Here is a 12,937-nt window from a genome sequence, read left to right on the forward strand (position 1 = left end):
AATTTTCCTTGAAGAATAAAAGTCTCTACCTAAAAATACCATATCTAAACTTAAACGACAGATATGATGCTTAATGTGTTTATCTACCAGCCTTCTTAATATGATATGTGATTTAAAGACATTTTAAAAAGTTGAGATAATTTTAAGAATGAGTGTTGTTATCTTTAAATAACGTCTCTGATTTTCTTACGTTTAAGGTGTGAAGGTACACCTGGTGATATTATAAATATTGATAACTGTTAAAAAGTTTCAAATTTTGCAATATTCACCCTACAAAAATGTTATAAATTTTTGGAAAGGAACTAACTATAAAAAGCCCTGGCGGGATTCAAACTCATGACCTGCAGATTCGTAGTAAACACTCTACTTCATTGCGCTACGCTGTTAAGTAACAATTTCGGGAAAAAAAAGATTTATGAAACTATACTTGGCTTTATAGTTTATTTCAATAAGAAAATGTCAAAATACCACTTTACATGGGTAACTAAAGAATGCATTTTTGTCAAACACAAAGTGCTGATCCATGCAAATAAATGTTCTAGAGAAATTCATTTTGATTCTTTTAATTTCAAATTAAACTTCAATATCATAAAACATGTACGGTGGGTTTTTTTTTTCAGAGTTCCTTATTATGTTCAAATTTATCGTTGTCCATATTTTCGTCAAAGCAATCGTTTTCGATTTTCTTTCTCTTAACTTTATAACTAATAAACATATCATATTGAAAAAATCAAAAAACATTTGGAATTTAAAGGGGCATTGTCACAATTTTGGTCCAATTTTATTTTTCTGTTTTTATCATTTACAATGCCTAAGGAATGCCTTTAAATGATAAAATGAAATTTGAGAGTCAGTCGTAGAGTTATAAGAAAGATACAGGCTCACAATTCTTTGTCATGTAAACAAGGCTCGTGCCCTGTTTTTGTTTACATCGGTTCAATATACCAGTAAAAAATGCAAGCTGATTTGTCTCTGTTCTTTTTCATTTAAGCATGAATAAACAGTTCCTAACGTTTAACACATTAATTTTAGAACAAAAACTGGAATTTTCACTTTAACATTCAAAATGTTAACAAAAGCTTTGTTTACATTGAAAAGAAGTTAAGCTATGTAACTCGTTTAAAACTCAACAAATGACACTCAAATTTTGATTGCCTATTACAAATGCTTACTCAAGATAAATAAATAAAAAAAATAATTGTTGACCACAAATTTGTGAACATGCAAAAGAAATTGTTTTTATTGTGTATTTAGGTCAATTTTAGATAATAATAAAATACTTCGTATAGGGGTTATAATAATTTACATGCCTTACTTACGTAATAAGTATTTTTTTTTAAAAGAGAGCCTATACACACATTTTTGAAATTAAATACTGTAGATTGGCAAATATTCACGATGGTTTTAATTTCACTATGTTCGCAATTTATCGTTTTTCCGCTAAATTAAACCCATTGTAAATATCACCATAAGTTTTTTTTTAAAACGTGTTAATGCTTATACTTTGATCAACTGGTTTTCTTGAAGCGTGAAAATAAAACCATCGCGATTGGTATTTTTTTATATATCGTGAATTTTTAACACCATGGAATTAAAACGACTTACAGTATTTATTATAAATCATTTATATTTTACACTACTACTTACATGTAGTAGGTTTGTTATTGATTTAATACGAAAATATATAAAAATGGTTGATTAACTTTAGACGGCGGGGCATCGCCGGTTATGAGATTCATTAACAGGATATACAAATGAAGTCAGTCAGTGACAAACCTAATAAGTGTTTTGTTTTTACCGAGGACTATCAGGTGAGACAAAATGTGATGATCTATAAAAATGCATGTAAATCTTGCACAGTTGAACTATTGAAAATTCTCATTCTCACCTTAAAATAGTCTGAAAATCTTTGCTGCACCTTTATAAAGCTTGTTACCTTTCGATGTGTTATGTTCCATTCAATTTTAAACATCTTCTACCTTTCGTCTGCAGATGTTTAAGCAAATCTCAACGATGTCATTTTATTTTGCCCCACACAAAATAAAGTGCCTTCATTTCAAAACGCAACTACTCTTTTTTTGAAAATATTTTAAGAACTGACGTAACGCAGTTTTTGTATTCAATGTAATGAAATATCGAGATAAGTCAGCAAATTGTCGACCATATTGCCGATTATAATTACACCAGCCTAGCAAAGAAATATATTTCGCAGTCATGTGTTATGTTTTAACCAATGAAATTTTGGTATTCTAAGTCTGGGGGAAAATGTATTTTAATGTATTTTGCTTACATGCAAAATTTAAAGATTAAGAAGTGTTTATTGCTATGAATTACATACCAAAATAAATCTTAATCTTTTAAATTAATTGGTATGCATTCAAAGAAAAAATATCAATAGATGAAAATCTCACTGTAATATTACCTGTAGTTATCAAATAGGTAGTTATATGCCATAGCGATATGAATAGCATACCGGTATTCCGTACACCTAATCTAAAGAACCATAATTTTCTAATTTTCGAAAAGGTTACCACGTACTTTGTTTTCCTACAAAGACAGATTTACATCGATTGCGTTTTTTCTCCTTTTATGCTTAAAAACCGATTGTAATGCAGACTAAGATTTTTAGAAACTGATACGACTGAAATCTACACAATTCAATTCCTACCAGCTTAAAATTGGACGAAATCGGTGGCAGCCAAACAAAAGACATAGACTGCACGATAGTGTCATGTTGATGATAAAGTAAATTCCCATATATAGAAGAAATGGCTATTTCTTTTATTCAATGTACTAATCTACATAAACAATGACTTAACTATTTTTACTTACTCTTAATGATTAATTCATTCATTTTTATCCAGAATTATGTAAATATAAACAATGAAATTCTTGATGATTCAAGCAGTCTAGGAAGACAGATATCATTACAGAACAAAAGATGCTTTGAAATACCTATGTCAAAATCCAAGTGGCATAACTCTGTCAAATATTGCTCGATCCTGCCCAAATACAAACTTGACTTTGATCTATTATTATTAAGATAAATCTGTATGCCAAATATTACTTCAGTTTAAGTAACATCTCCGAAGAAAATGAGCCTATATACTTGAATAAAAAACTTCTTTAATTAAAGTGAACCGAAGCCGTTGGTGGTCCGAGCGACTGGCCAACATACAGACAGCCGCAAAGCAATATGGCTTCCCCTCCTCAACGGGGCGCATAAAATAATTAACATAACACACTAACACGGGTTGTGTACTTTTTCTGCAATGTTCTTATTTTCATACCAGCATGAATCACCAAAGAGAGTAACTTATTATTTAAATCAAATAAATGTAAAAACAAAACCTGGAGAAAAAAATTCCAAAGACGGTCGACGGACAACATACATGTACAATAACAAACCATCTGAATATCAATGGCAAAGAAGATTAACTGCCAATAATTTCTTGCGTTTTGAAATTTATAATCTCACTTGAAATGAGACATATGAACACAAACACATTGTATTTGGAAAATAATGTTTTTTATCCCAAATAATTAAAACTAAATTAAACGTTTATTGATAAATTATTGACAATGAAAAGAAATTATTTTCATAAGTTTTGAAGCACACACAACATTTGCACTTAACCCTCTCTCTCTCTCTCTCTCTCTCTCTCTCTCTCTCTCTCTCTCTCTCTCTCTCTCATAATTTCAGCATAATTATAAGTAAAGCGGCAGTTTGTTGTATTTAAAGCTATAATAGGATTGTTTATGCACTGTTTGTTCAGAGTTATGTCCGTCCTCCGTTAAAAGTCTTGTTATGTTCTCGAGTTAGCAGTATATATTCTATTATTAAAGCCTCGCTGTTCTAAAAGCTTCAATTAAGCTTAAATTAATCAACTGAAGAAATCAGAGAATTGTTTACATCAACTCAAGCTACGAAAAAAGTCAATTTCATGTAAGTTATATTATTTTTTCGAAATTGATTTGCAATATTTCTTGTGATGAAATCACTTGGGTACAAAGTGTGGTATAAATAATAATATCATATTTTAATTTGTCTATGACTGAGAAAAATAAGTTTTAAAAAATATAAACAGTAAAGTTATAAACGTCTTGACATGCATATATAAACAAAGGGTTTGTGTCATTTTATGGGGACACTGGCGATATTTGGGAAATACCCTTTTCATTCTGCTCTGCAGCGTTTTATCTCTGTGACCTAGTTTCGTTAAAGGTGTATACATGTATCTCTAAACACAGTTTTTTGTTTTTCAACTCTTCTTCCTGCTATCTGCCCCCCCCCCCCTTGCATTTTTACAAAAAATCCAAATGTAAATCTTCACAGTTATAAATTTGCGATAATGATTTCTTTCTTTCTTTTAACTCAATGCCTAGCAGATTTGCTATTTATTTGTTTATTTACTTTGTTAATAAGAAAAAAACATAACTGTTTCAACATTGTTTTTTATTGAATTTTGCGAATACTCCTACCTTCTTCACATTTTGTTAACGAAAAATACGATTTTATAAACAAAATAAATACTTTTGTAAATAATGCATCATTTTCATTATAATTTCTTCTCTCAAATGTTAATATTTATTCTAATGAACTTTCAATCTATTTAGATGTGAAAATCCAAACTATGGCTACGGAAATAAGTATTCCCTTTGATGTGGATCTTTTGAGTGCTTGCCAAGCAGAATATGACTTCTTGTTTGAAATTCAAGGTTTGGAATGCTTGCAAAATGGGGCAGTCCTTAAAAATGCCATTTGCCGCTAAGAGACACTTTGGCTTCCTCTTGTTGCGTCGTGCAATATTTTATCAGAAAGTTTAGAGCCCCCAGTTGATATAGCTTGGGTGTGGCATTGCCACATGTTATCTCCACATAACTACGCCTCGTATTGTAAGTCGTTATTTAGAAAAGTGCTGGATCATTCCGTTACTAAATCTACGATTGCTCCCGACATAACAAAGTCACTTTGGTCTAGTTTTTATCCTGATGAGCCATTTGATTTCGACTCCTCTATTGCCGAAGCAAACATACCGCAAGTTCTCAAACACCAAAGTAAAAGCGATTCGTTTGATCTTTTGAAGGCCATTCATCGACAACAAGATTTTTTCTATAACATTCATCTACCTCATTACAGAGATATGATGTTCCTCGACGGTGCGTTGAAAAGGTACAAAAAGTATCTTTTTCTGAAAAAGAAAAATCCAGCTGAGTTTCTTGTTCCATGCTACGACATTGATTTGGTCTGAACCACTCATCAACTCCATCCAATTGATTACGAACGAGTCACAAAGTCTTAACTCGGTCATCTGCTCATCCATGATGATACAGACAGCGATAGAAAACCAGGGTCCAAAATATCTAATGCTTATGAAAGAACAAGGATCCTGTGGCGTGAGGAATATCAAGAGGCTTTTGCTTCACATGGCGCTATGTATTGCGGAGAATCACCAAAAGACAGACTTTACCAACTAACGAAGTCTGATATCAAGAATATTTCAGGTCGGAATGCCAAAATCATTATAACTGATATAAAATTAAACTCTCCGCATGAAGTTGCCAAAATTGATGTTAAGTTCAAAGTATATAAAACAAATGTATCGCAGAATCCTTGTTGTATTCAAAAGCTAACAAGTAAAATTGGAAATATGAACTGGAACAATCAAACCATAGAATGTTCATATGATCATACAGATTCAACGCTTGTCTTTGTGCTAGCCTCAAGAACTGCTTTCGGAAAAGGATAAAAAAATAAGTGATGGGTTTCAAGAAAGATTTGGACTGTATCTGCTAAAACCTGAGTTTCAAAATTGCGGCAATTTCAAATTTGAAAGAAACCTGCAAATGGTAAGCACAATATCGGCAGCAAAATGTACAGTCGCTGGAAGTATTGAACGCCCGTCTCTTGCCGGCATCGTTTTATTTCTGGAAACAGGTACCTTTAAGGAGGCTAACATTCCAACCAATGAAGATCAATTTTGGGGTCTTGTTCCCGTTTCAAAATCCGATGCTAAAAACATTTGTCAAGTTGCCACGCATAAGTAATTTGAAATTATTCATAACTTGTATCACTCTGTGCGAATAAATAATCTATTCTTACTCAAATGTAACAATTAGTGATATACTAGTTTATTTATATATACTCATTGATATAGATATAACCATTTTTCAATTCTCATAGATTGCGAAACCCAAATGGAAATGTCGTTTTTACTTGTCGGATTATACACAGTGTCAGTGTGATGACATCAGTTGTGCATGTTTTCTTCCACGATAAATTGGCAGCAGTTGCTCATGTTATTGGATATGACCAATTACCAATGAAATCACAGGTAATGCAAAAAAACCTATTTAGGCGCGTAAAATAAAAGTTCCTTGAATTGTTTCATCAATTACTATTTAAAGTTTATATATCTTCATTATTTCTTTTTTCATTCTGGATGTGTTTCATCAAATTACAATTTTAAGCTTAAATATACCTACTATTGAATGCATATATGCAGCTAAACTGCATTGGATTTTAAGATATCTAGTCCTGGAATCGCATTCCTCAATCCAAGTGCGGGAGAAAGGGCAGTCCTGGTAAAAACCGGACGGGGTGATTCCATGATAATAGCTGGAAAATGGTTTGGATTTCTTCAGGGGAAAGAAGGGGCAATTGGTATAATTCTTTTTAAACTTTCTATTAGATATCATGATCCACCTGATTTTTATTATGAATTTTCCTTTTATTATGTTTGAATTGTAGAATTATAAATTTTTATAACATGTTATCAAGAAAATTTTAGCCAATGCTTTCATAATTAATCAGAATGACCATATTTGCTTCGTTGAAACGTGTTTTAATGTCGTGTTTTACAGACAGACCAAGTACACCTGGTAATCCGGGTCATTTAAAAGTCAAGATAAACCGAGTTATCTCGAAAATACTGCCAGAAGAGGAAATAATCCATCTCTCTCAGTACCACCCTGTACAATATGAGGGACTTACTTTAGACTTTGATAAAGGTATTTTAAGCTGTAGTGAACTGGAAACGAAGAAGATTGTAGAATATGTGGCCTTTTCATTTTCCGTTGCCCTCCTTGATGTTCTTTGTGTTCCACGCCCTGCTGGGTGGAAACCGGGGGATTCTCTACAACAAAAGCTTGTCAAAAGAGGTAGAAGAAACGTAGAAAGGTTCCCTGATTATGATATGTCATTCATGGTGGCCGCTGGCCTCCTGACCTTGACTCCCTCTAATCACTATCTCTATCACAATGATAACGCAGACACCTCTACAGATAGAAAGTGCTGTACTTTTGATTTACGTCAATGTGTGATAGATTCAAATACAGACTATTTGTTAAGTAATGTGACTGCATTAGAAGGTGGTTGTGGTGCTTGCGGTGGATGCGGCGGATGTGGTGGATATAGTGCCGCACAAGCTAGCGGAGGCGGCGCAGCAGGTTGCGCAGGGGCTGGTGGTGGCTGTGGGGGAGGATGTGGTGGTTGCTAAAAAAGCTGCCACATATGCTCCTTTTTATAAACTCTTAAAACACATAGATCTGTTTTCATACTAAGGATTAGGTACTGTATACAGGGTTATTTTCGGCCCGTGTTATTTTCGCTATTTTACACTTACAAACGGTTTTGCCCGGGCTTAATCCGCCCAGACTCGCTTGTGTACGAAAGAAAAAGCTTGAACATTGAAATTCGCTCAGTCTTAAATTCGCCCGTTGACGATGGCAAAAGGGGCGAAAATAAAACGGGGGCGAATATTTCCTAGTATACAGTATTGTCATTCTCTCAAATAATGTTTACTGAATTGTTTGAAAATGTGTCTAAATGACAGAGGTATTAGAACAAACATTTTAACAAGATCTTGGACTTTCAGCAGGACGTAGTTATATATTTCTTGCGTCAAAACAAGTTAAAAATGACGGGGTTTCAAGCGAAATATGCACCGATTGCGTAGTCTTAGCTCAAAAGGCAGACAAATAATGTTGATTTCAAAGAGTCATGTCTGAGTGGCTACCAATGAAATAGACATGCTTATGTCACATTGCTGTTTGACACAACTACCCAAAGTCAACGCTCTTGTTAAAATGGTTCTTAATATGATATTTAAAAAATCAGTAATTGTACACATGGAAATATTTGTCTCCTTTTTTTATTTTCGCTCTTTTCGCCCTCGTTGTCAACGAGTTACAAATATTATGCCTTATATTTTCTTTCTTTAATCTCAGCATTGTCTGGAAGAACTCAAAACGGACCCTCTCTCCCCCCCCCCCCCCCTTCCAGGAAAACAAATTTTGAATCCGGACATAGTGTACTGCATATCAAGGCAATACCTTTGATTCAACATTTACTAGAAGTGGTAATCAGATTGTGTTAGTATAATATAGAAAATGCTTGTACCAAATATTCCATTTGTTTTAAATAACAATAGTTTTGTGAAGACTTTCATACAAATACCTATGATGTTTTGTTATCATTGTTTTCTTGTTTAAACGTGTGTATAATTTGAATACAGGAAGGTTGATTTATCAAGCTTTGATTGAAATACAGTTTGTGCGTTCGGAATGCAGTGAGATTTAATTTTCTGATAAACTGCTTAAAACACAAATAAGGGGCACAACAGGTTTCAGACATTCTTAGTCAAACTGTGACCATCTGATGGCTTTTTATACACAACAGTAATTTATATTTACCTTAAATTGACCTTTAAGTGCGTCTGAAACAATATCAAAGTTAAAGAGTTACTAATAGGTAAAAAAAAGTTATCTTCCGGTTTTTCGCCTGCGACCTTTGATTCGTGTTCTAAGTTTCAGCAAAATGCTTTTCAAAACTATGTTTCAAAGGATCACTTCTCGCTGATTTTATCACTCTGTTGTAACCTTTATATCGCACTGACTCTATTTTTGTACAACGTCTTCCTACGAAAAAGTCATAAATGTATATTTCTTGTCATAAAACCTTTAAAAATTGAGTCTATCTATTATTGGTCGATTTATTGTTACAAGTACCTCCTAACCTATTGTGTTATGATATGAGCGATAATTATCCAGTAACAAAATGTATACTATTATATAGTTATATCATGTCTTATCGTTTAACGTTATATGTTTCTAGCATTTGTTTGAGAATTTTGTGAAGTACATGTCACTGTGATTAAAGTGTTAATCAGGGGATTTATTATACTATACCATACTTGTATATTGTAATAGTAATATAGAATGTTCTGAAAGGTATTTTTCATGTTCATATATACATCTGACAGCTTTTATGCATTTTTTCTAAATAAATTCAAATTAACATTTGAGTGGCATATACAAGTGTATCAAATATGTGTGGATCATGATACTAGTATTCTTTACATTACAAGATGTGATACTTATTTTTTCCAATTTATTACCAATTATTGGCCTCACTTCTGTAATAGAGAATACATGTATATCCAATAAAAATAAATGTGTTTTGCCAATTTACCCGAACATAGTTTTGTTTACTTTACCTGTCATTGGGTTATTTTTCTATAAAAGAAACAAAGTATATTGAGTATATTGTTGTATTGTTTTCTGTAATTTTTTTTTTGGGGGGGGGAGGGAAGGGGGGTGCATATATTTTCATTCACGTGTTTTCGGAGGGTAAGGAAAAGAATGACATTAAATCGATAACTGTACTGTGGTAAAGCAGGTATGTTGCAATTCCCTGACATGCATCAAAGCCTCAGGAAGCAGACAAAATTTCAGAAAAACTTAATGAGGAGGAAAGTGAAAAGCGAATCCCATATTCTAGCATTATTAATCGCGCTATTTACTTTTTAATTTAGAAAATTTATTTTCCTTGCAATCATCTCTGGTCCTAACTTTATAATCAGGATATCACAGTTTTCTACCCCATCAGATTTGAACTTTCCGAAGTAACAATCTGTTGTCATTTAAAAAAGTGGAACAGATAAGAGTCTCCAACTTCCTTGTCTGATCTGATTGGAGCTTTTTTCTTGGAAACACAACGTTTTCAAGGACAAGATATGGAGGTCTTTGATAAGAATTGAACTCATGCTATCTGCAATCATAATGCAAACCTAAATAATTTTGTTGTCTTGAATTAAATGTTCCAAATCTTATTTTTGCTAACAAGACAAGATAAAGGACTCAGGGCCTATCGATTGAGAAACCTTTGGGACAGTTTGCGTTTTAGATTCGATAAGAGAAGCACGTATTCCTTTTTGTTCGAAAACAGCTAATACAATGGTGAGTGTCATTACATTAATTCCTTTAGAAAACTTTTGCTTTTTTTAATCAGTCTTTTTCCGTACCGAGTTCCGAGTTTATATACTCTGGTAAACTTGATTTAAGGGGGAAAATTCGTGCAATTTCATTCTTGTTGTAAACGTCATAAAAAGAAATCCTCTCTTCAGGTAGAAATAAGGATATATAAAAATTACATTTCATTTGCACTAGCACAGGAATTTAATTGAAAATTTATTAAATATTATTTTCTATTCATTTTTTTATTTGTGTTTTCATATACACATCTTTCTAATAATTATTATTCGCCTTATTCTAATCATTTTATAGTGTGGGGTACTTCTGAAATGCCTTATCGTCATTACCTTTAAGTGATTTGAATTATAGGATATTCATCAGATATGTTTTACATTACAGCTATTTTTAGCCTTAGCCACGCTGCTGTTGCAGATCGTGGAGCCCGCGCCACTTTCACTGACCTGCTCACTCTGCACGTGCACGGGAGACCGAGTAAGCTGCCGGGGGGTAGGTTTGACCTCCATGCCGCGAATTGACAGTGCCTCCTTTAACGGTTATCACCACCTGGACCTGAGCAACAACTTTATTGGCAACGTTCATCAAAATGATTTCCATAATCTTAACCAACTAAAAGAGCTGGACCTGAGCGGCAACTACCTGTCTCACATCGACCGCCATGCGTTTTCAAACATCGCTAACATATCCTTCCTCAATCTGTCCACTAACTCCCTAAATTCTCTGCCTGACGCTCTTCTCGATCTCCATTCTTTGGAGACATTGGATGTTACGAGCAACCCGATTCCTGACAATCCAGTAACCGGCTTTACAGATGGTGTCATGCGCCACCTTGGCACCAAACTCAAGGAATTCCATTTCGGTGGTGACACTATTAATACCTGGCCAGTATCTACGAACCATTTACAAGCGCTGGAGAAGCTCGAACTGAACGGAAGTCATATCTATTATATCCCGCCCTATTTCATGGATGGTTTCAAGAGCCGGCTTCTTTCGTTGACCATCAGAAACACTAACTTGCCGACCACACCCATAATGACGGGATTGAGGAACCTTAGAGAACTCCATTTGGACAACAATCCTTTCCATAACTATGGCATATTGCCTAACTCCTTTACGGGGTTGGATCATTTAACCACCCTGAGTTTAAGAAGCGATCAGCTTACAGAGTTTCCTCCCATTTTGGAGCTTCTTCCAGGACTGACTAGTGTGTCGTTGGATGGGAACAGTTTCTACTACATCAGTGATAACGCCATTACCCTCATCAATAGAACAAGAATATCAGAACTGAGTCTCCGAAACTGTCATTTAGATCGGGTGCCGGGTTCTTTAACTGGAGCCAGTCTCCGTCAACTTACTAGCATAGACCTATCAAACAATAACATCAACAGTATTGAGAGGTATGACTTAAAGGACCTGGTTAATCTTCACAAACTGTCAATTGCCCACAATCCCCTGCAGTATGTCTCCGAGGAAGCCTTGAAGTTTCAATCCTTGACGACACTGGACCTGAGCGATACTAAACTGAAAACTATACCACGCGCCGTGCAAAACATTCCACGCTTGCATGATTTGCTTTTAACTAACAACGAAATCGATTGTACCTGCGATTTAATCTGGTTCGAGAAACTGTTGAAGGCTCGGCATGGTAGTTTGAACGTAACCGGAAGTTGTGAGACAATATATCGCACGGTAGTGGAGTATCTCAATCAGTTTATTCCAAAATGTCCGGATTATGTCCGTTAGATATAAAAAGTGTGATTGCAATCTTTCAGAAATAGGGGTTGGTGGATGGAGAAATCTTTAATTTACTGTTCTGTTTATACTTTACCACTCAGACAGAACAAGCTGACACCTCTCAAATGCAACAAAACAATAATTTATTGATTCTACCAATGTGACTTTCTTATCCGCGGAAGAGACAAATTCATATATGTTTTCTTTTTTGTAAAATTAAAAATACATTTGTGGGGAAATATTTCAATAAGCCACGTAATCATATCATACTTGATTTTAGAATAAACAACCAGCAATTATTGGTAGTTTTCCTGTGTTGTTATAATATGAAAAAAAACTAATCAATAAACATTATATACATTATTATTGTTTTAATGTTAATTTAAAGACAAATTGTTATGTGTTGTTCAATTCAATTCTTTATTAACTCAAGACCAGTTTACTTAGGTTCAAAAGAAGTGTACAGTAGAAGTAATAAAGATAAAAAAAAAAGGTTGAGTTTACAATACAGTAGGTTGTTAGAGTTTGCTTTTGGAAGAACAGACTTTAAAAATTTTCTTGATAAATCATGACGTTTTTTTTTTTAGTTTTTCTACATTATTAGTATTCATACGCTCGTTAAATTTTATAATATTTGGGTTTTCATAGTATCTCTTGGACAAAAACATTTTTCTATCGTTTACAAAATTTGTACATTCTAAAGTATAATGAAATTCATCCCAATGCTATATTAGTCACAAATTGTACATTTTCCTAGATTTTTATCAATATTATGCCATCTACCTGTTTCTATTGGGAATCGATGATTACATTCTATCTACCTTTCGGTGATTGTATATTTAAAGCATGATATACTATGAAATATGTTCACATCGAAGTGATTGTAAATCATTTCGTTTTCGTTTAAATTTTCTTTTGTTCATTTACTTTA

General features: G+C 33.7%; 2 protein-coding genes across 2 annotated transcripts; both read left to right on the forward strand.

The window, feature by feature from the left end:
- The first annotated feature begins 39 nt into the window (after positions 1-39).
- On the forward strand, positions 40-9,472 carry LOC128181115 (uncharacterized). Its single transcript, XM_052849387.1, has 4 exons — positions 40-6,044; positions 6,185-6,335; positions 6,529-6,664; positions 6,865-9,472. The coding sequence occupies exons 1-4, from the start codon at positions 5,848-5,850 to the stop codon at positions 7,497-7,499; spliced, it is 1,119 nt and encodes a 372-aa protein (XP_052705347.1). The 5' UTR covers positions 40-5,847; the 3' UTR covers positions 7,500-9,472.
- A 613-nt stretch (positions 9,473-10,085) lies between these two features.
- LOC128182028 (leucine-rich repeat protein soc-2 homolog) lies at positions 10,086-12,369 on the forward strand. The gene is made up of 2 exons (XM_052850628.1): positions 10,086-10,239; positions 10,654-12,369. Exons 1-2 carry the CDS (start codon positions 10,237-10,239, stop codon positions 12,013-12,015), a joined length of 1,365 nt encoding a protein of 454 aa, XP_052706588.1. The 5' UTR covers positions 10,086-10,236; the 3' UTR covers positions 12,016-12,369.
- Positions 12,370-12,937: the final 568 nt, after the last annotated feature.

This window comes from Crassostrea angulata, chromosome 4 (genome assembly GCF_025612915.1).
Source record: "Crassostrea angulata isolate pt1a10 chromosome 4, ASM2561291v2, whole genome shotgun sequence".
NCBI lineage: Eukaryota > Metazoa > Mollusca > Bivalvia > Ostreida > Ostreidae > Magallana > Magallana angulata.

Bases quoted from the DNA above. Each gene is read 5' to 3' on its own strand.
- LOC128181115 (XM_052849387.1), top strand. From the start codon at position 5,848: ATGGTAAGCACAATATCGGCAGCAAAATGTACAGTCGCTGGAAGTATT. The intron at 6,045-6,184 runs GTAATTTGAAAT...CAATTCTCATAG, and splicing joins TGTCAAGTTGCCACGCATAA to ATTGCGAAACCCAAATGGAA. The intron at 6,336-6,528 runs GTAATGCAAAAA...TTGGATTTTAAG, and splicing joins AATTACCAATGAAATCACAG to ATATCTAGTCCTGGAATCGC.